Below are 26,493 nucleotides of genomic sequence, written 5' to 3'. Positions count from 1 at the left end.
TGCTTTCTGGAAAGCTTTATTCTGATGATTTTTTTTAAACCCTGCAAGGACCATTTTAAAGCAACATATCTTAACCAAACATTGACAAAAAATCATCTTCATTTTAAATATATTTTTATAAATGTATTTACATTTTTTACATCTTTTTAGAGAGATGTTCATTTGCCTTGCTGAGATTATATAAAGTATATTCTTAAGGCATTTTGGATCAATTTAAAACTACTTTTGCACAGAAATGTACTTGTACTATTCCAGATGTTTGTCATTCATATTTCCAGTATCATCCAAACCAGTATAATTCAATTGTTTAAAAAACAGCTTTGTGAAACCTATACTTTTGTTAAATTTTCACAAAATTCACATAGTAATTGCAGTACAAAATACAGTATGTTGAAAAGTCCTTAAAACATTTTGTTCCTAATAGAATTTCCATAAAATGATTACTTAAAGGAGGAAATATAGTGCTAGATCTTACCACAATGTCTGAAGGGTGTGCGTGAACTGTACAATGATTTCATGTCTTTAAAAAAAGGACAGCAGTTATGTATAAAAGGACCTACTGTACATATTAACACAATGTTAGATTCCCCTTAACAGTGTTATATACGTTTAACTAAACTCAGCAATGCTTAAAATTTTTTTTGAATCAAAGTCTTTATGATAACAGCTCAAAAGTTAAAGAATACCAGTAACAAAAATCACCCAAGAAAAAATGAGAACCATTGTAAACACATCCCTCTAAAATTGCATATTACAAAACAAAATTTCTTAATATTGATTATAGCCTGTATTGACATTCAAATATGATTCAAAAATAAACAAAATATTTTAATTACTGACTTTAAAACATTAACAATATTACTACATAAATCAGATGTCAGATTATTCCTCAAGGAGCAATTCTTTCCATATCAGAAGTTACACAGGAGACATTTCCATTGACTACCAAGCATCCTGCTGAAATTGATACACCAGTAAAAGTTTAAATAGAAAACAAAATTAAAACAACAAGGAAACAGTCTCAAAATCAAAAATAAGAAAACCCAGCTGTGCTTTGTAGTCCCCACATTCTGTCCTGCTGGGGATTGGTCAGATGTCAGGGGTACCAGACAAGGACAGCAGAAGCAGAAGGATCTTGACCTGCACAGTGAATATACCAATTAACCTGCATTTTACTAAAACAAGGAAGCCAACTTTCTGTTTTATTGACCTCAATATATACAAAGGCTGCGGCACAAGCACCAGAAAGCAAAAACCTGTGAGTGAAAAACTGCAACACTAAAGGATTATTTTGATCTTTTAACCTCTTACTGTGATAAAGCTTGGAGTAGGGCTTAAATCTTAATGCTTGGTACTGTTGTATCAAGACATCTAAATTGATAACAGCACTGCGGGATTCCTGGCAAGTTAACCTGTGAGGGACCTGCTCCCTGTCCATTAGGGACTTTTCAAATCGTTTTAAGGACTTTTTAAGACTTGGAGAGAAGCATTAAACCACTTAGCTCAGTAAGACAGCAGATAGCTCAAATCAAGAGAAAATCAGATGCCCTCATGTCCCAACAGAACTTGAGCTGCAAAATACCAGTTAAGCCTTTCGCATTAATAACATTTCAGCATGTTTCAAAAGTACCAGGGTGTGTCGTGCTGCCAAGCTCAGAGACTGAAGGCAGGATTTGGTCTGATGAGAATGAGAGCTCTGCCTACCCTTGAAGCTGCGTGTTCTGTTTGCTGAAGGGTGTTTAGGCATGTCTTTTCCCAGGCAGAACAGCATCTCTGGCTCCGAGTCCTGCTGAAAACCACACATCACTTCTCTGTTTAAGAGCCAAACTTATTTAGACACTCAAAAGCCAGAACACAAGCAAAAACTATGATCCCAAGAGTAAAAACAGCACTAAATATATTGTTAGTTTTGTGGCTGGGGCTTCAGCACCAATTTCTACAGCTGTGGGGATAAAGCACTTTGATCCAGAATACAACGATAACAGTTACTATTAGGATTAGATTACTTACATGAACTTAAAGTTACTGTGGTAAATCATGTGTTTCTGCTTAATTGAGATAACTGTTTGCTAAATTGAACACATTAGGTGCCCTTTTTAAATTTATAGCTGGAGTGGATGTGAAGATATCTATACTGAGCATCAAAGGAAAATCATCACTTGATTTATATGTGTATTTGTTTTAGAAAAAAGAAGGTTCTGTTTTATTTATGATTAATGGATCTTTCATGACTGAACAGGATTCACTTAAGGGACTTTAACTGTCATTAGTGAGGTAGAAAAACTGATTGAATACCATTGAAGAGGTGATTTAACCTGTAAAATAGCAAGCTTTGTGAAAATCAAGAAAGAAAAACAAGAATGGTAACAATTTCCGCACACAACGTGAGACCTTTATGCTATCAGTATTCTGAAATCTGAACTAAGTCATCTCAGATGGACTCATCAGCACTGAAGCCAAGTACACCCTCTTACGAGTGACTCAATGTTTTTAGACCACCTTGGTGAATGTCAGTGAGTATGGTGCTGCTGTGTAGAACAAGATGCTAACAGTGTGTTATTAACCAATCGGCAGGGAAGTCCAAGTGTGAGGGTCTGGGCTCTGGGCCAGAGTGTCTGACAGCTACAGAACTCTACTTGTAGTTATTGATGGTATCCAGATAGCATGGATCAATACACTGATCAGTAAGACCTCACTTTGTTGGCCTTCCTGTGGGCTCAATCAGTTATGACTGCACTCCAACAGGACAATACAAGTGCCCACACTGCCCATGTAGAAAAGGATTCTTTGCAAGGTGAGAATGCGACGGTTGTGCCATCCTTGCCCTACATGCAATAATTGAGCCCCTTTGAACATCTGGCAAATATTTAGGGACAACGTGTGGCATCTAGGGCTCAGAAACCAGTGTACAAGCTCATGCATGTCTAGGATCTGGGACAGGAATGAGACAGAACCCCATAAGACAACATTTGCAACCTTGTGAGCTTGTATTGCGTCCAATGGTGGCCACACAACCTAGTGGTCTCCACTTTCCTAGTGGACCCCCTGCTGATGACAAATGTTAAGCAGCATAATGAATTTACCTTTGTCTTAATTATTTAATAATATATCAGTGCATTGCAAAAAACAAAACTGATGTCAACAGGGATTCTCCAAGCAGTGGCACAAGTTGCCTGAATGCTGCTGTGGTAGGGGTGGAATTTGTCCACACGGCATTTTCTCAGTTTTTGGGCAAAAAGTGACTCTTGTGAATTGCTGAGGCCCCTGAAGGCCTGTTAAAAGGCTGTCTGAAACACATGCAAACTGCACTACCTTCCTGTCAGCTGCTGTGGTGCTTGCACTTTGCCAGATTACACATGGCTCCACAGGTGTGTGTAGTGAAGGAACATACAGTATCAGTACATTCTCCCTTGAGTGTATTTGTGGGGATGGTCATTGCCGAGCCTTAAAACACTTAGCAATTCCAAACTGGATGGGTACATAATGAGATGTAACTCGGGATTCCTTCTTTTAAAGGCTACCTACGTCAGAGTGTGTGATGGAGTCCAGGGAACCTTCATTCTGCCCCCTGGGCTTCTCTGCTGTGCCCCGGTGCTTCACTTTCAGACCAATATCCTGCCACCTTTTCCTGTCCAGGTATGAATGAGATGCATTACTTTGGAGCCCAGAAAGATACAATACAATACAGTACCCTGTAAAACAAAAAAACAACTAATTTAACCCTTCCAAAAACCTCACTATGTTTTTTTTTACAATTGAATGGGTTCACCATTCAAAGATAACATTACATGCCCATGAGCCAGAAAAATATTTATTTTTCACTGACAACTAGTACTTAACAACCTAATCTGAATCATTGAAGACAAAGATTGTCAACATCACACCTCAAAGTCTGTATTGTCTTCAGTTTTTTTCCCTCAGCTATCTATTTTAACCATGTCTGGTATTGGAGGTGAGTGAAAAAGAAAGCCATCTGGGTTCCCTGACCTCTGTGCAGCTCGCACTCCCTTGGCGCCATTGTCTTCCTGGGGAGATGGGACAGGTGGAGCCCGGCTCATGAGGTCCTTCAGGAACTCAAAGTGCTTCTCTGTTTCGATGCACTGCCTCCTTCAAAAAGAACTCATATCACTTCAAAACACTATTTACTGATTTCATCTGCTGCTTTGAAGACAAATTGATTTTGGACTTATTTGGCTACATGCTATGTTATAAGCAAATCTGCCATTTGTGGATTTATACAGAAAAGCAATAATCACCATACATTTAGACATACATATATACATGAATAAGTATAGCATATCTTTCTTCATCATCACTTCAAGATTTACAGCAATGGCTTTAAACATAAGCACAACCTATTCACCTTAAATGCGAGGACAAAATCAAGTTGTTAAGACATTTTGGACAGAAAGCTATTGATTGCCAATCAGATATCTCTATATGGAACCATTCTTTTATAAGAAAAAAAAATAGAAGAGTCTCACAGATGTGCTTGGGTCATAGTCCTGCTGTGTTTTGATTGTGTAATCTGACAGCTTTTCGTCAAGAGAGATTTCAGAAACAGCTCTAGGGCTCTTGCTAAATTGCTTTGTTAAGGAGCTGCATTGAAAGGACTATCATCCTGTATAGGACTCTATATATGTTAGATGCAACAAGGAATACAAGGAAATAAGGGACATATACAACTGCATCTTCATAGAGAATCTAGACAGGCTTCTTCAATTTCTAGGGATTGCTTCCAGTTTCAATTTAACATGCTGATCAGAAGTGAGGTCCTTTTCAATCCCATGTTGTTAGACTAAGGAATTTGTATTATTAGAAATGAGCGAGGAAGACACAATTCTCTAATAGTGCAATGCAGAGAAACGGTAATGTACTAAGTAGATATAAAAAAATATCAATAGGACAGTAGTATAAACTATATTAAATTATACATATCTGGACAAAGGATACATATAATAACTGGTACAGCTGCTGCGACCTTCCCCACTTCCTTGTCTGTTTGCATGATTTTCTTGATGCGAGCCTGTTAAGGAAAAAGCACGTTAAACATTTTTAAACTATTTACATGGATACATTTTGAGGATTTTTTTAGTGTTACTATTCTGATTCAGGACATGCTTTAACCTACCACACTACCACAATTTGCTGTTTTTTTTTTTCCACAAAGTGCATATTAGGCTCTAAGTAATGAAAAGTAAATGCGTCTTATGTTATGCATTTGGAGAATGCAATGAACATTTGGGGGAAAAAAGAGGAGGTTCGCTGTTATCAAGCTACATTTTCTTTATTTTAATTATATAGATTAATCTAAATCAGATCGAAACAATTGATGCAACATCAAGAAATACAATAAAAAGACAAATTAAGTTTTTTGGCAGGTCAAAGGTGTCTCGAAGATATTGGGATGTGCTCCAGCTATGGATGCTTGCTCCCCGCCCCTAGGTAATGTCCTAAGTACACAACACCTATGGTACCTAGGATGTGTAATGGATGTAGCCCACTTTCAATAAAAAGGAGAATCACCCTATGTTTTAAACACAAATTAAGCTGGAATTGTAACATCTGTGGACTATTCAATAAGAAACATATGAGATAACATTACCGTTAACTCAGTAAAGCGGCGCTGTCAGCCTCGACTGAAATCTACCCGTTTGTTGGTTTTTTACGTCTCGTTACCGAAGACGCAGTTCCAAAAATGATATCGGTTCTCTTACCGGAGGAAACCTCGAGTTGTATTTTCTTTTCTTTCCAGGCATTTCGTTTGTTGTAATCCCCATAAAAGGTTACATTTCTGAGTAATTTGTGGGCTCTGTGCGTCCACGGCCATTTGTTTATCTTTCACAGGAAGTAAAGTGGGGTTGAGGGGGCTAAAAATGGACCAAAAAAGACGTTCAACCAACAGCGTATTGTTTTATCGAAATGTATTTTACAAAGGTTTAAATGCTTTACACTGATTATTTATCGTTCACTTACAAAGTATTGCTCTGTGTATCGCTGACATATTTACACAAATGGAAGGTAAATAAGAGCTGTAGACGTTTTGGGGTTTAATAAGCTTAACGCCTTTTGATTGCCTGGCAACCACATCCCAAAACTGTCAATTAACCAATAAAAGTAAAACAAAATGGAAAAGGACTTAATTCAAAGGGTACGCATCATCTTATATTAACATATAATCTCCAAATAATATTAAACCGAGTAAATTAATTTAGAAAACAGAGTTCCCCAAGATATTTGAAATAAATCGCATTTTATATTAATATTTTACGTTTTTTAAACAAACTTTTTCTTTGTACTCCATTGTGCTTGAGTTTCCTCCAAATATTGTCATACATTTCAAAATTGCCACGTACATTACGAACTACATTTCATAAATAAATCTGTACTGAAGTTTGTACGTACAAAAATGTTTTAGAGGAAATGTGTTTTCCAGGTTTTTTCTCTCTGTTTTGTGTGTCTGTTTTTCTCTCCTTTTGAGGTAGTCCTGCCTTGCAGTGCATACAGTACAGTAAGTGACACTCTAGAGATTGAGCGACACACTGTTTTCCCAGGCACTCATCAATTACAAGAGGTGACACATTAATTGGGAGCACTGAACTGGCTGGACTGGACCTGGAACAAGCAAAAGAGAAAAAGGGAGAGTGCACCACGACACCTGGCTAACTGCATACACAATTGCATACATAGAGTGAACTGTTTCCCTTCTGCTTATGGAGACTGCTCTGGAGAATCTGTTCCAGCCCCAAGGGGTCAGAGGCTTAAGGTTGAAAACATCTGCTATAAAATAACTGCAAAAATAAAAATCTAACATATGTTATTTCTATGCAATAGTGCCAATAAAATCACATATTTCCGTGTTACATCAGATTTTTGATTACTTGTCAATCACCATTAAGTTCACGTTTTGGTTCTCAAAATGTGTCCTAGAACACCTGATTACAAATCTTTGAAGTAGGTCAGTTCTTCAGACTTAAGAAATATCATAACTGTAGAATGAAAGAGACCAAATTATACAGTATATTTTATTTTGGCAGTAAAATTAAGAATGTGTGATCAATTACACCCCTAAATGAATTTACCTTAGATTACATAGAACAGCTCTGCTTAAATATATTTAATTCATTAATAAATAAAGGAATAAAGTACGGATCAAAGGCACTTCCGATTCACCTGCCCATCATCATTAAGTCGCCCACTCGTACTCGAGGGTCCAGGAAACCTATTCCAGAAGCAAAAGGTAACGTTAAGAATTTTACACCCTGAATGGGATGCCACTAGAGTCATGTATTGTTAATTGAAACCTCTCAGTATTAATAAATTATAGCGATCCCATAACTGTATCCCAAAAATATTTGAAAAAATATTGTATATGTATATATTTGATAGCTATACACAATATAATTCAACAAATTGGAGTTTTGCAACATAAGGTATCTTTGATTCAACCGGGTAAATAATTTTAGGCAAATAAAAACAAGTTCGCGATACAAAGCATGTGCATGAACGTATAAACGAGTTAGGAGATAATTTTAAAGTACATTTTTGCAGGGTGAACCACCTATTTGTATGGTGTTTAAGGTATACTGTATCTAACAGTTTCATATAGGAGCACACAGAAGCAAAGCCAGAGCTTTTGAGAGTGAAACGCGAAACAGAAGCATCCAGGTCACCAAAAAGAAACTTCTTCGTTCAGTCAGAATAACCAACTGGGGAAGTATCGGTGTAGCGTTTAGTATATTTTATACTGTACTTGTGCTGAAGCCGACTGGCCCGTGTGTCTGCCATTAACCAATGACAGCGAGCCATGTCGAGCTGTCCTGCGCACAATCGCTTGACAGTGCAGGTAGCGCGACCTCATTGTGTGTGAGCTTTCCATTGGGCCGGCTCAAGCTCTGTGAATAGCCATTGGCTGAAGCCTGTCGAGCCTGGCGGTGATTGGTCAGATAGAAGAGGTCAGGAAGTGCATTGCGAGGGGTAAGGGGGTATATCTGATGAAACGAGTAATGTAAAGCCGATTATTTTTATTGCCTTGACAAAACTACATCGTTTAAGTAACTAGCACGGCATGTTGAAATATTCAAACAGTGCTTCTGATTGACATGCAGCCTGAAGTGGCAAACAGGAGACTGTCTGGGAAAGGCTTGCTTTGATATAGCAAAACTGAGGAACAGTTTTACTGTCGTGTTAGCGCTAGAGAGCTTAAATATTCTGTTTCATTGTTGCACCGAGTGAAACTTCGTGAAAAGGCAGTCTTTTTAATACCTTTGGAAACGGTGTAAATCACATATTTCCTACATTTCTGCGTTTAATATGACTGCAAAGGCATGGCTTCTGTTTACATTATTGGTGGGACTTCTTTCGCATCTAGTGACAGCTGGTAAGTGTTCAATTACATTATTTACCGCCTGTGAGAGCAATTAGGCTTTTTACATTTAACTAGTTACATTATCATATAAGATGTTACTTTCATTACCAGAAGAAGCTAAAGTTGATCTGTGGGTAACATGTGCGTGGTTTAGTGTGCGGAGAATCACGATTGTTGTTGCATCTTCAGAAACTTAAAAATGATCACACTTGCCTCGAACGCCTGGGCTTTTAGATCAGTTGCACGAACAGTAGTTTTCAAGATGTCCTTGATCTGTGTTTGCTTTTCCTTTTGCAGAGGTAGAGCAACTGAATGATTCCCCCGAATCCAAGGTAATTCAGTTCTATATAATCAATTAGTTGTATTTTGTACAGTTTATCTTTTCAAAACTGAAATTGTTATATATCATTTGTTAAAGAAGTTAGAATTGTTTTAAACATCAACCCAGTCCAGAACACTCTTTATGTGTGTCTGTTCTTATTTTGACAATAATGTCAGGTTCAGAATACACCCTTTGATTTAACAAGAGTTGCTGGATGTCAGAGGTTGGGATTGAGAGAGCACTGTTTTCTCTGTTTAATAACTGTAACTCCCGTGTGTGTAATTGAAAATAATAATTTAAAGCCACTAAGCAGGAAATATGGGAAGTGTTAAATCTGCCTGCTACTGTTTATTTTCAATTTCCTGTATAAACATTGAATTCATATTGGCGATTCCCAGTCATTCCATGAGCCAAGCGCAGAAGACGAGGAGGTTCCCACGAGCAGTCGGATTGTTGCGGGACAGGTGCTGTCCCATAGGGAAGAGACATCGGAGGACACAGAAAGAGGGGAGAGTCAGTCCGATCCAGCCAGGCTGTCAGAGGGAGAAGAGAAAGAAGATCTTCCGTTACAGTCTGAGCCACAAGAAGAGAGGCCAAAAGAAGGTAGAACACACTGGCCCCCTACTTCTGAAAATGTGACAGAGTGGGCGAGAGTGCTTTTAACTGCTTTTGTTTGTATTCATGTGTCTCATTCACGCTACTGAGAATGTTTTTATTTTCTCAAAGTGCTGGTACATAAGATTTTTTTGTAGAAGATGCCTTCTATCGTTATGTTTGACGTTATCACTGCTGTGATGCTACAGCTGGCGTTTAGATTTATGTGTACAGTTTTAAGTTAACTCTTCCTCTTTTTCAAGTTTGACGCATCTGTTGGTTTCCACTTCCTGTGCATCTGTTGTGTTCCAGGTTTAAAGCAAAACCACTACACCCTCTAGTACAGGTTTAACTGCAACTGTTTGAGATCTTTTTCCCCCCTTTATTTAGCTTAAATTTCAGCCTACCCCAAGAAGTGAAATGCGTCTAGTTTTTAGCATCCTTCATGTAGCAAACACTTGCACAGTTGTTTTTTGATCTTTGGATAAACCCCGGAGAATGTGGTACACTTATCTTTCTCTATTTATTAGGTGCCGGCAGAACTCATTTTCAAAATTGTGGCAAAACATGGCAAATGCAGTTTTCTGAGACATAGGTTCATTTGTGGGTAGAAAAATTCTCAATTAAAGCATTTTAATAGATGGAAAATATCCATCAGTTGTGGGTAAACATGGTCTCATAAGATAAGACCACTTTATTGGCCATATACAATTTTCTTGTATTAGGAATTTGTCTTTTTTCGCACACCCCAGCTTGCTCTCCATGAGACACACAGACAGGGAGAGAAGCTTGGGGTCAGAGCGCAGGGTCAGCCATTTTATACAGCAGTTGGGGTTAAGGGCCTTGCTCAGGGACCCAATGGAGTGAGTAGGATCCCTCTGCCGGCCGCGGGATACGACCCGGCAACCTCACAGGCGCAGATCCTTAGCAACAGAGCCACTGCACCGCTCATGAACCGTTGTCCAGGTCATCTCTGTAAGGTCACTTTCAGTAGGTCTGCAGAATGTGAATGTTTCCTTCTTTGCTTTAAAGTTGCCCTGTCTGTGCCCTGTAAACAGGCGAGACCCTGTTGTGTGTTCCTTGTTGTTGCAGTGCAGACTGTGATTGGGGGCACAGCTGATGGGGAGCCCTGCCTGTTCCCATTCCTCTTCCTTGGGAAAGAGTACTCGGAGTGCACTACAGAGGGCCGAGGGGATGGCCGGCTCTGGTGTGCTACCACCTACGACTACGACCGAGATAAGAGATGGGGATTCTGTGAAAGTAAATCTTCAGCTTCTTATTTCTTTGACAATTCTGGAGAACAGATGCTTCTTGCAGTGCAAAGCAATGGAAATACATTACTTTCAAATAAAATAACACTGGCCATTTTCAGAAACAGGACTACAAACCAGAGTGCATTACAAGACAATATTGGAAGACTTGTAACCTCAAACTCCGATAAACACCTTTCCGTAGCCTTATATAAGGCTCTTGAGCAAGCAATGAAAGCACGGGATGCAACTGCCAAATCCAGTCAGTTAGGCATCTTTTAGACTACGCATGACTCCTGTAGCTAATTAAGATAGGCCAGCTTACCTGTATTTGAATAAAAACGTGACTGTATATAGACCTTCAGTAAAAAAGACAGAACATGTTGCATCTGATTAATCATTACATTGCATTAGATTAAGCTTCTGAGCCATGGGCTATTGTAATAAAGTACTCCTGTTTCTAAAAGTTCTTTTGTGAATGTACATGTTTAATTTGTAACTTTTTTGCTTGAGTATAGGTTTCATAATAGGATTCTTTGCAAAGCATATTGACCTTCTGAAGAAATTGTCAAAACATCTTATGCTACTTGATAATAATAAAGACTGAAGTTAAATCGGTGTGAGTAATAAGTGTATGTGTTGGCTGTTTTCTTGTCTCAGCTGAGGAGCAGGCTAGCCAGAGGCAAAAGGCTCAGGAGGCAGAGGATCTGTACCAGAGGGCCATCAAGATCATCAATGGGACCAGTAAAAAGAGCCAAAAGAAAGAGTGAGCAGCATCTCTATGTCTTCAGCCAATACCTAATAGATCTCGTGGCAGCTCATAGCGAGACAGATAGTCCTCTTAGACCTAGTTGGCATGGTGAGGAGTCCTGTAATTTGTACACAAAGGAATAGTTTCAATGATTATCACCTCATCTTTGTTATAACCTCAAAGCACTGAATTGTGTGAAATAACTAGAAAATGGTAAAGCTTTACATTTTACATGGTCAGGGTTTGTGAGTGTACAGCTGTGCTTTTTCTTAGAGGAGGGAGTTTGGCTCTTGAAGGATTTGTCTTTTTTTTTTTAAAAAAAAACTACCCTTGTGGACAATGTTTGGCAAAGATGCGTCTTTGAATAAGTTCTCTTGTAGACATTCTGATCAGCTTCAGCTTACATCAGAAATCAATGTGTGAACTTTTTAAAATGTATTTTTAACTTTGTGTAATGCATTTGAACTTCCATGTCATTGAAGAACATTACATTACTTTTTACTTTATATTTTCAGAATTTTAAGAGCTTGTCATAGAATGGAAATCCCCTAGAAATGTAGTTGAGTACCTGATGGCTGGTTTGTCTTTGTCCTTTTTCACAAGGGAGTATGTCAATCTGATGAAAGCCGCTGACATGGGCCACACAAAGGCCATGGAGAAGGTGGCATATGCCATGCTTTTTGGAGACTACATGAAGCAGAACATCCCACAGGCTAAGGAGCTGTTTGAGAAGCTGGAAATCGAGGGATCTCCCAAGGCCCAGACGGTATGTGAGCTCATCAATTCTTTCTGTGGGACTGAAAGCAAAAGCACTGTTTTTAGATGCTCTTGGGAGAGTTCAGTGTATAGTTGTCAGCAGCAATGTAAATTGCCTTTTCTGAATCATTAATTTGTTGTTGATATTAGCCACGCCTTGCAGTGTTTTGTGGTAACTGCCTAGTAAATAGTTTATAATCAGACTTTTTTTTATTGCTGCAGAAAATATGGCCCTAGTTTTCTGTCTGTTTTTGATGTGTTATTTTTTCCTCTCTCATCAGGCTCTTGGTTTTCTTTATGCTGCTGGATTGGGAGTGAACTCAAGTCAAGCAAAGGTATACATATTCAGACATTAAATGTACTAAGTTGTTTCATGAAAGACAGAAGAGCATGTTCTTGAACGTTTTTTTCCATGTTTGCAGGCACTGGTCTACTACACCTTTGGGGCTCTAGGGGGCAACCTGGTTGCTCACATGATACTGGTGAGGTTATGCACTGGACAACAACACAAATACTATCAGGCTCTTCCATGATTTACCCATAATGTACATACATGGTGTTGACCCACTTTCAACTGGGTATGCAATTATCCTGCTGTTTTTTGTATTCTAACGAAACGTGTTTTTGCAAAGTGGAAATATGAGTAACATACCTTAAGGAGCTCAATTCCAGTCTTGCAGGGTGTGTGTCATTTTCTCTCACTGTGTAATTCATCTCATAAGCTGGACGACTTTGCTTTGAGCAATAAGGCAGCATTCATTTAACATACAGTAGAAAAAAACTGCATCATGAAACACGGGCCAAGTGCCATTGCAAGGCTTATATATTGAGAATATAACTATACATTTTTTATTCTTTCTGTGTAAAAAGGCTGAAATAGAAACATTGTACTTGGTTACCTTTTGACTAAATTCTCAATAGTTCTTGCTTTGTTGTTGTAGGGCTACAGGTACTGGGGAGGGATAGGAGTCCCTCAGAGCTGTGAGTCTGCCCTGACCCACTACCGACTGGTGGCCAACCATGGTAAGGTGTTCAGTTTCCCAACATTTTAATGACCTTTCCCCTGATTTAAAGGGGTGTTTTCCTGTGCATGCTGGCACTGAACGCGGGCCTTGGACTTGCAAACGGTGGAATGTGTTGCAGACCCCTTCCTCCAGGGAACAGCACTGACGGGCTGCTTGTCATGTGTGTGTGCTCCTGCAGTGGCCAGTGACATCTCCCTGACGGGGGGCAGCGTGGTGCAGAGGGTCCGCCTGCTGGACGAGGTGGAGAACCCCGGAGTCGCCAGTGGGATGCTGGAGGAAGATCTCATCCAGTACTACCAGTTCCTGGCTGAGAAGGGGGACGTGCAAGCCCAGGTACACAGCACATGGTAGTTCAGGGAATTCAGTTCCATTGGTAAAGCACGATTCCAGGCAAAAGCAATGGGGAGTTTAATATGACTGTCTTCAACAACAGTAATATAGCTTGAATTCCTGCTTGGAAGAGACTTCACGTTGGCGCAGAAGTTAGCATTTCTGCTGCGCAGCACTGAGGTCCTGGGGTCAAATCTGGACCTGGCAAGGTTAAAACAATGAGCTTGAGTGTTCTCCCTGTGTACACTCAGGTTTCGTTTGGGTGCTCTGGTCTACTCTCATAGTCCAAAATCATACTGGTAGGTTCATTGGCTTCTGGGCAAACCGGCCCTGGCGTGTGAGTCTGTGTTTGTGCGTGCCCTGCAGTGGACTGGTGTCCTGTGCACGGTGTACCCCAATGTGCGCCCCGTGGGTGGATGGAAGAGTCTTCTGTTGAAGGCCGCTAATAATTATTTGGACATCAGTATTCATTTTTTACCTGGTCATGGTTTCTGAAACTATCTGCCCTTTGAAGCTTAAGGTTTTGGTTTTTATTTCCATTCTAGAATTGAAGTTTTCCAGGTTATTTTGCCAGTTTTTAAATTTTCTTGTATTGTTCATGGGAGCTGGATGTTAATGTTACAATGGTTGATCTAAAGTGGTTTTGCATCTACAGTTAGGAATTTTGGTATATTGCTGTTACATCATCAATAATATTTAAGCAGTAAGAATAATGCTGTAAAAGAAAACATTTAAAAAATACATTTTAGAGCTGCTTATATAGTATTGATGTATGAATGATGTCGAAAATTGTAACAGTCTGTTGAAGATGGTAGTATTACCCACTTTATAGTATCTGCCCATGCAGCATGTTTGGAGAAAAATCTATGGAGTAATATTTATTATTCTTGCTGCTAAATATGAATGTATCTATTTGTTTTTGGAGGTGTACTTGTCCAAGGTATCCTTAATAATCTTAAAAATATAAGTAGTTCAAGTAGGTAGCTGCGTCAGCATGACAAGGCTGCAAAAGAACAAGGAAAACGAAAGTAACGCAACATTTCGGCCGTGGAGCCTTCTCCGGGTGTCAGGTGCCTTGTGTTTTGCTTTTTGTATACTGCAAGACAAGAAACAAGTGCACATGCATTTAATCTTATTGTCTCTGCATATGTCCATGGAGATTTGAGATCAATCACTTGATTAAACAAATACAAATGAATAAAGTGAAATAGGAAAATGAGTCATGTTCAGCTAGGTCAGGAATTCTGTGTCATCTTGGAAATTTTATCTTTTAAAACGAAAATGTTTTCTCTGTTTCTTTATGCAGGTTGGCTTGGGACAGCTACATTTGCATGGGGGCCGTGGAGTTGAGCAGAATCATGAGGTATGAGTATTGTGGTATTTTCTCCTCAGTATTTCTCCAGGTTTTGTTCTAAACTAAATTAAAATATAGGTTTGTTTAAAATGAGTTGTTTCAACTGACTTGCATGTACAGTACATCTCTGACAGCTAATGTAAATGGTATCAGAACAAAGTCCAGTGACTCCAATGTTTCTGTATATTCAACATTTGCCGTCGGAATATAAAGCTACTTTTATAATATGACTATTTTCAAGGACAACTATTTGTAACTGTTTTTGATGAGTAAATCAGGCCTTTGCAGGGGTTTACAGAGTGATGACTGCACTGTTGTGTGGATGTATCTGTGCTCATTAATGAGGGAGGCTGTTGAAAGACACAGCACAGTGAGCATTGGAATAGAAAATATGGTCTGTCTGCGCATTAGTGAGTGTGAGTGAAAGATTGAAAAAATGGTTTGTCTTATTGCCACCAGCCATATCACCTTGCAACTCAAAACTGGCAATCCACTGAAGCCCAGCAGGTGTTTTCCTGGTAAATACTAAGGTTGCTGCTGGAAGAGGTGTTAGTGGGGCCAGCAGGGGTGCTCACCCTGCAGTCCATGTGGGTCCTAATGCCCCAGTATAGTGACGGGGACACTATACCGTAAACAGGCGCCGTCCGTCGGATGAGACGTAAAACAGAGGTCCTGACTCTCTGTGGTCATTAAAAATCCCAGGGCGTTTCTCGAAAAGAGTAGGGGTGTAACCCCGGCGTCCTGGCCAAATTTCCCGTTGGCCCTTACCAATCATGGCCTCCTAATAATCCCCATCTATGAATTGGCTTCATTACTCTGCTCTCCTCCCCACTGATAGCTGATGTGTGGTGAGAGTTCTGGCGCACTATGGCTGCCGTCGCATCATCCAGGTGGATGCTGCACATTGGTGGTGGTGGAGGGGAGTCCCCATTACCTGTAAAGCGCTTTGAGTGGAGCAATTATTATTATTATTATTATTATTATTTACTGAACATAGTAGATATGATGTGTATATTTTTTCCTTGTATTTTAATGGGCTGTTTTTTTTCTAGAGAGCCTTTGACTACTTCAATCAAGCAGCTAATGCAGGAAATACACATGCTATGGCCTTTCTAGGGAAGGTGTGTATTTCTGTACAAAGTGAACTAAAATGTTCTGCTTTTGCAAAAGGTATAACAATGTATTTTCACTGAAAGCCATTACAGGTTATGCTGAACTGAAGAAGCAGCTCTGTTGCATGTGAGGTTTAGAACAATTTGTTCTGGCTCTGAGTGGGTGTCCGTGTGCAGATTTACTGACTGTTGGGGATTGTGGGAAAATTTTAAATGCTGCTTATTTTTCTTAGATGTACTCGGAGGGTAGCGATGCTGTTCCCCAGAACAATGAAACAGCACTGCAGTATTTTAAAAAAGCTGCTGACTTGGTGAGTGGTGTTTAAAAGTATATACTGTGTATATATACAGTATAATACAGAGGCTTTCAAAAGTATTCATACCTTTTGTTTTTACATTTTGTTACTTTTAAAGATTGCTGTTATGGCACTTTGAAATAGCAACAGATATGTATTATGTGCACTGTGCACAACCTATTCCTAAATAAAAGAATTAAATAGATAATTAATATGCAATTCTGACTTTCTCATTTTTCATTCAAAAGTATTGAAACCCTTTGCTTGCACAAACCTAAATTTAGGTGGACAAGATCATCTTAACGAGGCACACAGTTAGTTGAGTGGTCGCTCTCTGTGTGCAGTAGTGTGATTCACATGGTTCCAGAACAAATACACCTGAATCTGTAAGGTCCCCTCAGTCCAGAGCTGTCAACAAATGTTGAGTTTATGGGTTTGAATACTTATGCAATCAACACTGAAGTTTTCTCTTTAGTTTTTGCTGACATTTACTGTAACTGACCCTTAGTCTTCCATTTGAGCGTTCGGGTTTTAAATACATTAATATGAAAATACTGATCTTAACATCATGAGTTTATAAATTATAGTTATGCATGTATGGGAGATTCCCAGATTTCTACGAGATGTACTTTCTGCTCTTTCTTTTGTAACATTTATTTTTAACAAAACAATTTTTAACTGGCCGGAGCAGTATTGATTTTTGTTCATTTCTGTGTTCTCACAGGGTAATCCAGTTGGGCAAAGTGGCCTGGGAATGGCCTACTTGTATGGAAGAGGAGTTCCTGTGGTATGTTGCCGTCCATAATGATGATAATGGAATTCTACAATGAGCATTATTACGAGCTAGAGGAAGTTTTTTCTTATTGTTGGTAAGGTTTTGTCAATTGATGCAATTTCATATATTCCTCATAAGAATTATTTAACCTTTTTTTTTACCCAGAACTATGACCTAGCATTGAAGTATTTTCAGAAGGCTGCTGAACAAGGCTGGGTGGATGGACAGCTTCAGTTAGGGACCATGTACTACAGTAAGTAATAGGTGGTCTGGCCTTATGTTTGTTTTTTCTTTCAGTAATTGTGTAGCTTTTAGTGTGAATCAAAATTGCTTTAATTAAATGTTGCTTGACCAGGATGTTCACAATGTTCCTGGTATGTTCTGAACACCCACACACACTCTGCTACTTTTCTTTCTGAAAACAAGCAAGCGCTGGGGTTGTACAGAGATTTCGAAGCCCGCATGTGTCAAACATGTTTTATTATCTACGGCCTCTTCATCTTGTGATTATTGAATTTGAACTAAAGTGGAGGATTTTTCTTTTCTTAGATGGCATTGGTGTAAAGAGAGACTACAAACAGGCTCTGAAGTATTTTAACCTGGCGTCACAGGCTGGGCATATCCTGGCATTCTACAACCTGGCACAGATGCATGCCACTGGCACAGGAGTGATGAGGTCCTGTCACACAGCAGTGGAGGTGAGAGACCATGTACTGTCTTTCCTCTGCAGCAAGAGGCGCCGTGGTGCAATTGTGTGAAGATCTAAAACCAATGGACATTATGGTGGATAGACGATTTTAGATTGTGTTAAAGGGGATCTGCGGTGCCAATTTCTCGGACTGGCTATTACATCTTGGTAACAAATTAATTGACATTATTGCAAAATTTTACTAATTCCAATTTAAGCACAAAATCATGAACTCTATGAAAGTACTGGACAGTTGCCATATTGTTGAAAATCCCTGGTCTCTCCATGAACAAGAGCAAGTTCGAATGAATTGCGATGTGAAGCGGCCCTTCCTGCTCACTAGTCACTAATGACCAATGTAAGACGATGTACGTGCAAATAAGTACAGGTTGTGCAGCAGACGTTTTATTGCAGCAATGTTCCATCGTGATCTGCGTGCTGTTTTAACAATAAAGAAGTATTTGTCTGCTTAACTGTCTTAAAGTTGAGAGCAATATTTCTGTTGGATCGCAGAATCACAGAATTTTGCGCTGTACTGTACATACCTGGAAATGTCATCTATTTTGTGATGTGTTAAACCTTCAATTTACATTTCTGTGTATATTTTTCTTTCATTGTGGTTTGAAATCCAAGCATCAGTGCTGGTTCTTTTTAACCCCAAAATACAAAAGTAGTTGCAGATACCCTTTAACTTCAGTCTCAGTCCAAAGATGAGGGATTCATATTTGCATTCATTCATTCATATATTCCTGGCCTTAAATGAATGTCCTACAGAGACGCACTAAAAAAAGTTTCTTGTTTGGTTTTGAGTAGAGAATGACTGAGCCTTACTCAAATATAGAAAGTCCTCGACGGCCAATATTAGCAACTCCTAAATCATCGGTTTTTGTTAAAGATGTAAAGGGAATATGATCTTTTTGGCATTTGAATGTGATCACTTTGGCATTTGAAATAATGTTTAATTGCTTTGTAACAAACTATTGTGATTGCTCTTTCTACGAAACAGCTTTTTAAGAATGTGTGCGAGCGAGGCCGTTGGTCAGAGAGGCTGATGAACGCCTACAGCAGCTTTAAGGAAGGAGACTCTGACTCGGCTGTGGTGCAGTATCTTATGCTGGCAGAGCAGGGCTATGAAGTGGCACAGAGCAACGTGGCCTTCATCCTGGATCAGAGTAAGCCCTTACAACAATCTGCAGTTAGCAGCAAGATCTGAGTGAAATAGACACATTCTATTATTCTGGTCTTATTTTTTTTTGTATTTGTTTAGTCATTTATAAGATAATGGTTTCATTTGTTCATACTGCGAGATTCATTTGAATATCAATAAAGCAGAAGCTAACATAGGGTCTTATGTTAGAATTTTAACTTATTGAAGTGCAGAATCAGTAAAATGGTAATATTTGTAGCAAATCATAATCTAATACCTGCACTCAAATGCACTGTAGTATATTTATACAAAGCTTTCAGAAGGTATTCATCCTCCCTGAACAATTACAAATGTTCTTACGTCCTGAATATTTAGTGCATTTTCCCCTTGATTCCACTAACATACATACCAATTTAAAGGAGGAAAGATATTTTTGTAAAACACAAAATTTGACAAATGGAAATAACTAAATTACTTAAGTATTCACCCCTCTAAGTCAATATTCTGTGGAAGCATTTTTGTAGCAGATACAGCTTTGTATCTTCTTGGGTATGGTTTTTATCAGTTGTCAAGTCAGGCCTGCCTGTATTTTAGCTCTATTTATGGTTCCCCTATCCTGAAATGTTCCCCAGTCACTGCTGCTAAAAAACATATCCATTACAATGATGTTACCACCACCATGCTTCATGTTAGAGATTACATAGGGGTTACATGGGTGATGTACTGTGTTCAGTTTATGCCAGACAGTGCTTTGTATTCAAGCCAAAGAATTTTGTTTAATCGGACCAGAGAATCTTTTGCCAGATGCTATTGTGTAATTGTATGGCCCTTTCTTAGGAGTGGCTTTCATCTAGCAACTCTTCCCTATAGAGGTTAAATCTGTGCTCTCGACAGGTTGTCCTCAGTCAGGGAGCTCTGTAGTTCTGTCAGGGTGGTCATGGGGTTCTTGATAACTTTTCTGAATGAGGTCCTTCTTGCATGGTTCCTCAGTTTGGGAGAAGGGCCTGCTCAAGAAAGAGTCTGGTTGGGTCTGTATTCTTTCTAGTTTCTAAAAATGAACTTAACTGTGCTCCTGGAAATATTCAATTAATACAAATATTTTTATACTCCATCCCACATTTATGCCTCATCGCAATTCTATAATGGAGCTGTGTGGACATGGTAGGGTTTCTGTTCTGACGTGCACGGTCAACTGAGAACTTTAGACCTTGTAGAGACAGGTGTATTTCTTCTGAAACTGTAAATATTGTCAACCTGTTGAACTGACCACAGGTGGTCAGTTCTGTTCAGGTTTCATAGCAAAGAGGGTGAATGCATGTCAAATCAAACCTTTCCAGTATTTTCTTTTAAACAGATTGTAAAAAGTTGACAGAACTTTTGTTCCACTTTGATCTACACAAATTACTCTGTAATAATATCAATGACAACAAATACCATGCAATACTTTCTGAAGGCACTGAATATTTTTGTAGAGTTGTAGTACATAAAGTACAATTAACTGGCATTTCAGCAAGAATTGCCTCTCATTAATTTTTTGTAGCAGTTGTAGTTCATTTTATCCATACATCACTTTCTTGATACAGCCTGTAAAATGTGTTACACTACTGAATTGGAGAACTTCGCTATTGCTTAATTTTTGTGTTCATGTGTGAGGTTTAAGTTGTAGGTCCAAGACCTTTAGGTATTAACTACTTCTAGCACTCCAGCAGCAAGGACATCTATATTCTGCACTGAATATACGGTATTATAAAATAATGTACATGTAATTATTCTGTATGTCGAAAGTTCAAGAAACATCTAGAGTTTCATTGCCTTATCTAATTTGCATTGTCTGTTTTCTCTTTGTTGTGCGCTTTAAGCAGAAGAAGCAAAGATCTTCAGTGAAAACGAGACGTATCCTCGAGCTCTGCTACACTGGAACCGTGCTGCTGCTCAGGGTAAGATCTCATTTGACCTCCCTTATTCATAGCTGGTGCTGCTTTTTAGTTCAGGGAAGCTAGTTCAGTGCCTACAGACTGAGTAAGGGGCGTTTCCTTTTCTAACTGTTTCATGCAATTCAGAGTCGCGGGGGAGTCAGAGCCTTTGCCAGCAAGTTATGGGTTCAGGGCAAAATACATCCTGGACACCAGTCCATTACAGGGGATACACAGACACGCACACACTCACTCCAGGGCCATGTTTCCCAGAAACCATCCAGTTGCTCACGAAATTTCACCTAGGGAATCCCAGTCACAGTCGGCTAATGACATCGCCAGGCTCAAACCTGTGGTTGTGGAACTCAGCCAGTGCTTGAGTGCCCACCTTTAACGGTTCAGTTAAAGCCCTGTAGTTTATAGGAGTCCCCTATAGTTTATTTTTTAATAATAAGCAACGATGGCTAGAATTGATTAATTTTACTTTAGCTTTGACAAAGAAATGGAATAAAAAGTTTTATTTTGCCTTATCATCCCGCAGTATAATGAGCTGTACTCAACTAATGTTCTGTTTATTATAAACACATCTGCATTAAACTATTTTCTGCTGTCAAGTATATTGGAGATAGCCACCCTGGATGTCGTGATTATCTCACCACAATTTTTTGTAGTCTACAGACATGTATCTGAGGAGATGTCAGGAGAAAGTGGACTCTGTGTGCTCAGTATTATGTTGAGTTTTAGTCATCTTAAAGCAAACATAAGGAGTTATTATAGCGTAAGAAAGTGTTCAAAGAAGAGCAACAACAATGATTCCTGCTTATGAAATTGCCGTATACAGACAGGTTAATGTAACTAAATCTCTTCATTCTAGAGCAAAGGTGGTGGAGCCAATATTTGATTCAAGTATTTAAAATCCTTTCAGTTTTAGAGAGGGTTAACCTAGAGAATTTACAATACTCGGCAGTGAAACATAGCTTAAGATGGTGAATTGGAAATGCTTTCTGCAAAGAATTGTACAAGTCCGGAACAAGCTGAGGCAAACTTTTAGTTTCACATGGCTATTAAATCAACAGGCTTTTTGTTTTCTAACTTTCCTTAGGATTGTAGAAATTTAAAATGAATTGAATTTGTGTTAAATGGTTTTAGTGTAGTGACATAATTTGAAATAATTAATGGTACACAGTAGATGACGAACTCTCTGGGCATGTTTACAGTCCTGAGAGTGTGTGCACTACACCGCAAACACTTCACACTTAATACCACTTCCGACATCATATTGTGAGATGCAGTCACACTGCATTTCTTTTCAATCACCTTTAAACCTGGTAGAAAATTTTAATTTCACTATGTATAATCATCATTAGTTTAGGTCTCCCTGTTTGCTGAATTACTGAGTATTTAGCTTGGACGTAGACAACTTCTTATCTATACAGACAGTTTACCATTTTATATCTCAATATTTAATAGAAAGTGTCTGCTGGTTTTTAAGTACATTTTAATACAAATTATTTTAATTTTCAAAGATTTAAAAAACTGAGCTGAACTTTCTGTTCCTGCCATATTGTACCAGGATACACAGTGGCAAGAATCAAGCTGGGTGATTACCACTTCTACGGCTATGGCACAGATGTAGACTATGAGACAGCAGTGATCCATTACAGACTGGCCTCAGAGCAACAGCACAGTGCACAGGCCATGTTCAACCTGGGCTACATGCATGAGAAAGGGCTGGGGATCAAGCAGGTGAGCCGGACATGTACGCCCGTAAATCTTTTCCTTGCGTTTATCCTGTAGATCACCACTACTAGTATGTGACTTTGAAATGCATGGGAATTGTCCAGATTGTAATCCAGGAATGAGATTGATGTTACTTTCTAACTTTCCTCCTTGTTTGTAGGATATCCATCTGGCAAAGCGGTTCTATGACATGGCTGCAGAGGCCAGCCCCGATGCTCAGGTGCCAGTGTTCCTGGCACTCTGTAAGCTAGGACTGATCTACTCTCTACAGTACCTACAAGAACTGAATGTAAGCACACTTACCTATAAATCTCAGAAATGCCCATACTATAGGGCCCTGCAGTTTTGTTGCACTCATTCAGCCCTATAAATCTTAGGAAAGGCTAAGTGCAATTCTACATTACCCTCTCTCGTCATTTGAAAGAGCATGCCTGTGAGATGAGAGGAGAAATGTTCTTGCAAAGGTGACACCAGGTGGCACTGTTGTCTGGAAAAAAAAGTTATTTGTGAATGAAGAAGCATTTCATGTGGTTGAAAACCAAAGGAAGGGTAACTTCATAGAGGTGTTTCTGTTACAGCATCTATTTCTTGGTTTCCCTAAGCAATTTTGTTTTGTGTATGATAATTAGTTTTTTCCGGATTAGAAAGGAACACCTCCACAATCCTTAAAAGCTCCCAGAATTAAAAGTAGACTTTGTTAAATGACAATATTTAAATGTCTCTGCTTGATTTACCTTATTATTATGAATTCACTTATTCTCATTTTTCTTTCCGAGGTGAAGGAATTGCTGACCCAGATTGATTTGGACCAGTTGTTGGGTCCGGAGTGGGACCTGTACCTCATGACCATCATTGCCTTGCTCCTTGGCACAGTCATTGCGTACAGGCAGAGACAGCACCAGGCTGTGCCCAGGCCTCTGGCTGCCCAGAGGCCCCCAGCTGAGCAGGCAGAGCAGCAGTGAGGACCTGGCCTCTTTCTTCCTTCTCCTTCTGTTCCGCTGGGACTGATGGGGAAACTGTTTCTCGCCTTGGAGAGCTCCCGTCAAGACGCTGTGAAAGACTGGCTATGATTGCAGAGACCTGAATAGACTGTTATAGCTGGCTGGGTTGCAACAAGACTTTGAACAATGACGTGTTCAGGGTTTTTGACTTGCCTGTAAACTTTTCTCCTCTTATGACGATTGATGATGACATCAGTTGATATCAATTCATTATTAGTATTATTTTTGGTTTTTTTCATCCTGCTGCAGATGTGCTTCCCAAGTGGGGGTCTGATGTATTTTCCAGAAAGACCCCTTGAGGCTGTTGCATTTGGTTTAACAGCTATAGTTGAAAGGTTACATTTTTTTTAATTAATTTTGCAGTCTATGGGGACTGGTTATAGTTTGGTTCACATCAGTGGGTCCCCGATTTTTATTTTTTCCTTTCTAAAAATATTTAGCAATGCATTTCCACATGTGTTCTACTGAAATCTCTTTATCAGAGACATTGATAATCAAAAGTTCAAGTCCATATTTTCTAAGTTAAGACATTATTTGTAACAAGAGTGCTGCAGGAAAAATAATTGTCATCTGTCATTAAAGTAACCTTGTTCTACATTTTATGAGCTTCAGTATAGGATTCCATTAACCCATTAGTGGACTTAAGCTCCATTAAATTTCATTCATTTATCCTGAAAAGTTTTTAAAAGATTCGGCTAGGTGTACTGTAGATTTTCAGAATGTAAATTGTCAGATTATTTAATGTTGTAGCCTTAAGTGGGGCTTTATTACCACTCTTGAAAGGGGATTATAGACTTGATTATTCATTGGTCAGCTTGCACATTGTCCCTTTATTGGAGACTAGGCACTGGATTCCAAGTGGAAGTTACTTTTAATTCTAGTAAGGCAATTCTTAAGATTGGACTGAAATCACACTTCTTTGCTTTTGATAAAATACCCTCAAATACCACAGTTTCTTTCCTATTTGTGTCTTTTCTTTGTGGCAAACCTTTCAGGAAAATTCTAGTGGAAGATTTGATTTTGGAAACTTTGTAAGGCAGACTTCATTTAATGGCACATACTGTAGCAGTGTACAAGACAAGTTTGGTGGCCTCCTGATTTTAATGTACTGATAAGTTAATAGAAGACAGGAATGGTAGACATTGTAATAATACTAACAAGGCAGTATAGTTTCAGGTGGAACACTGAGAGTGTTGGTATAATTAATTTCTAATAGGGAAGATGAAGGCAGGTAAGTAATTAAAGGTTTACATTTCGAACTTCTCAGAACACACTTTTAATATGCTGACTGATGGTGTGTTCCTTTGACTATTTTGGGATTGCTGTGCTTGGAGCAATTTGATTTTAATGATCAATAATGTTGGAATACACAAGGACAAGGAGTTCACAAGTCCTGAGCTGTGCCATGTATTGTTAAGGTGAAGGCAACATTGGAAAATTTTTCATGGTTTTAGTTTTGAAGGTCTCTGTTTAGAATAGGATTCCTTAGTTTAAAAGTGATATATTTTACTAAGAAATGAACAATTAATACTTGGGCTATTCTTCTACAGTACTTTAGCCGTGTCTGAGGTTTGAAGTGGTACTTTAGAGGTTCCACAGTGCTTCAGTCTTTCTGGTAAAAATACACAGTCCTAGCATAGGAATGAGTTACATTGCTGAACAGCGAATTTTCTGTTAATGCTGATAAGAGCTTTTGCAGTACAAGTGCAGTTGTAGACAAAGGAGAGCAGTGTTTAATGTTTTTTGCATTTTGTGCAGCACCTTTTAACCAGCATTACAGGTTCAAATGATGTACAACTAATTGCAAAGGTTATTATGCTAAAAAAGTGTGACCTTTCCTTACCTTTTGTGAAAAAAAATTTACTCTTTGGGCAACACTATATAGAACATAATGAAATGGCAGGGAATTAGAGATCTCTAGTTTAAAAGTGAGGTAAGACTCCACATCTGAGGACTCTGTTACTCCTTAATAAATGTGTTAAAGCAGAATTTGGTGCCAGGTTCTGTCATGAATTGTTTTGTTTTTTTTTGCTTCTTTCTACCACTCCAGCTACAAATGGAGCCAAGTTACATTCTGCTCTTGGAGTTATACAAAAAGAAGCAGCAAACGGTGAAGTTCTGAACTGCAATTAAGTAGTCTTGTGTTTTTTCCAAAGTATGTTGATTCTTTACATGTTAAGTGAAAGTTAATGTTCCTTTTTGGGAGATGAAAAGGTTTGCCACAGATATATCTGCATGCATCCTATTTTTCAGAATCTGCAAAATGTACTGTCTTTGAATATAGGGGTGGAGTTGGGGTGTTATACCTTTTGATTACTTAGATATTACTAGATCTTTTCAATCGACTTTTAATTTATTTTGTAACTAGAGAACTTTAGCATTTCTGTAGTCTCCAGAAGAAAATGAAGGGCCTTTTCAAAAACTTCCAGGCAAAATCATGAATGACAGCAGTTAATGGGATTGTCTATATATGAATCTGTTTTTATAAATTAAATGTCATTAAATCCAACATGCATCTCAAGCTTCATGAATTATAAAATGTAATTAGTAACCTCCATGGATTAAAACATTGGTTTACCTGGTTGTTAAAAGATTTGGTCTTGAAGACAAGTCTTGGTATATCACTACATAGTGTAAATAGCATTCAGGTGTGCCATGTTTGTTTTTGAAAGGCTAATCAAAGGAGTGGAAGCAGACGTTTATTTTATAGTGTTGCTTAAAATGCGGAGGAAGGAAAATTGAGTGGTGACCTGTATTTTTATCTGTACATAAGAGCAATATAAGAAGGTACAATATAAAAGTTCTGTTAATACTTCAGAAGGATGTAAGAATTCCAGTGATTTATTAAGCTATACTGTTAGAAATGCATAATTATCAATTAAATGCCCTAAATCTGTTGCCTTCTTTTTGGGGATTAAAATGATCATTATAGAGCAATTTAGTGCTCTTTTTCATTTAAACACTGGGATGTTATTCTCCTCCATTTTGCTCTGAATAGCTGTACATTTGTATATTTATATCTTGTTTTCTTTATCAGAACAAAAATAATAAAGGTGAACAATCAAAGAAAA

At 38.7% G+C, this 26,493-nt stretch overlaps 2 protein-coding genes across 6 annotated transcripts; one reads left to right on the top strand and one right to left on the bottom strand.

Annotated features, from left to right (window-relative positions):
• Positions 1-6,013, bottom strand: LOC102698892 (dr1-associated corepressor). Of its 3 annotated transcripts, none has more exons than XM_006632574.3 (8): positions 5,977-6,013; positions 5,718-5,870; positions 4,954-5,026; positions 4,485-4,578; positions 3,988-4,107; positions 3,526-3,628; positions 1,705-1,789; positions 1-1,140 (listed from the first exon to the last, which is right to left on the bottom strand). In XM_006632574.3, exons 2-8 carry the CDS (start codon positions 5,778-5,780, stop codon positions 1,097-1,099), a joined length of 582 nt encoding a protein of 193 aa, XP_006632637.2. In that variant the 5' UTR covers positions 5,781-5,870; positions 5,977-6,013; the 3' UTR covers positions 1-1,096. The 3 variants fall into 3 exon arrangements, with proteins under 3 accessions (XP_006632637.2, XP_015206504.1, XP_015206505.1); XM_015351018.2 differs by having other exon boundaries at positions 1,705-1,786; XM_015351019.2 differs by having other exon boundaries at positions 3,988-4,104.
• Positions 6,014-7,947: 1,934 nt separating this feature from the next.
• On the top strand, positions 7,948-26,493 carry sel1l (SEL1L adaptor subunit of SYVN1 ubiquitin ligase). Of its 3 annotated transcripts, none has more exons than XM_069193343.1 (21): positions 7,948-8,380; positions 8,666-8,700; positions 9,089-9,293; positions 10,377-10,544; positions 11,195-11,300; positions 11,889-12,051; positions 12,323-12,376; positions 12,464-12,523; positions 12,983-13,064; positions 13,245-13,399; positions 14,703-14,759; positions 15,803-15,871; positions 16,096-16,173; positions 16,883-16,945; positions 17,099-17,186; positions 17,483-17,631; positions 18,628-18,793; positions 20,628-20,705; positions 22,255-22,427; positions 22,582-22,710; positions 23,204-26,493. In XM_069193343.1, exons 1-21 carry the CDS (start codon positions 8,314-8,316, stop codon positions 23,381-23,383), a joined length of 2,325 nt encoding a protein of 774 aa, XP_069049444.1. In that variant the 5' UTR covers positions 7,948-8,313; the 3' UTR covers positions 23,384-26,493. The 3 variants fall into 3 exon arrangements, with proteins under 3 accessions (XP_069049444.1, XP_069049443.1, XP_069049442.1); XM_069193342.1 differs by having other exon boundaries at positions 7,949-8,380; positions 20,631-20,705; positions 23,198-26,493; XM_069193341.1 differs by having other exon boundaries at positions 7,949-8,380; positions 23,198-26,493.

The sequence above is a fragment of the Lepisosteus oculatus genome, chromosome 8 (genome assembly GCF_040954835.1).
Source record: "Lepisosteus oculatus isolate fLepOcu1 chromosome 8, fLepOcu1.hap2, whole genome shotgun sequence".
Lineage (NCBI taxonomy): Eukaryota > Metazoa > Chordata > Actinopteri > Semionotiformes > Lepisosteidae > Lepisosteus > Lepisosteus oculatus.
The sequence above is the reverse complement of the archived record's forward strand: the minus strand, read 5'-3'. Positions and strand labels throughout refer to the sequence as shown.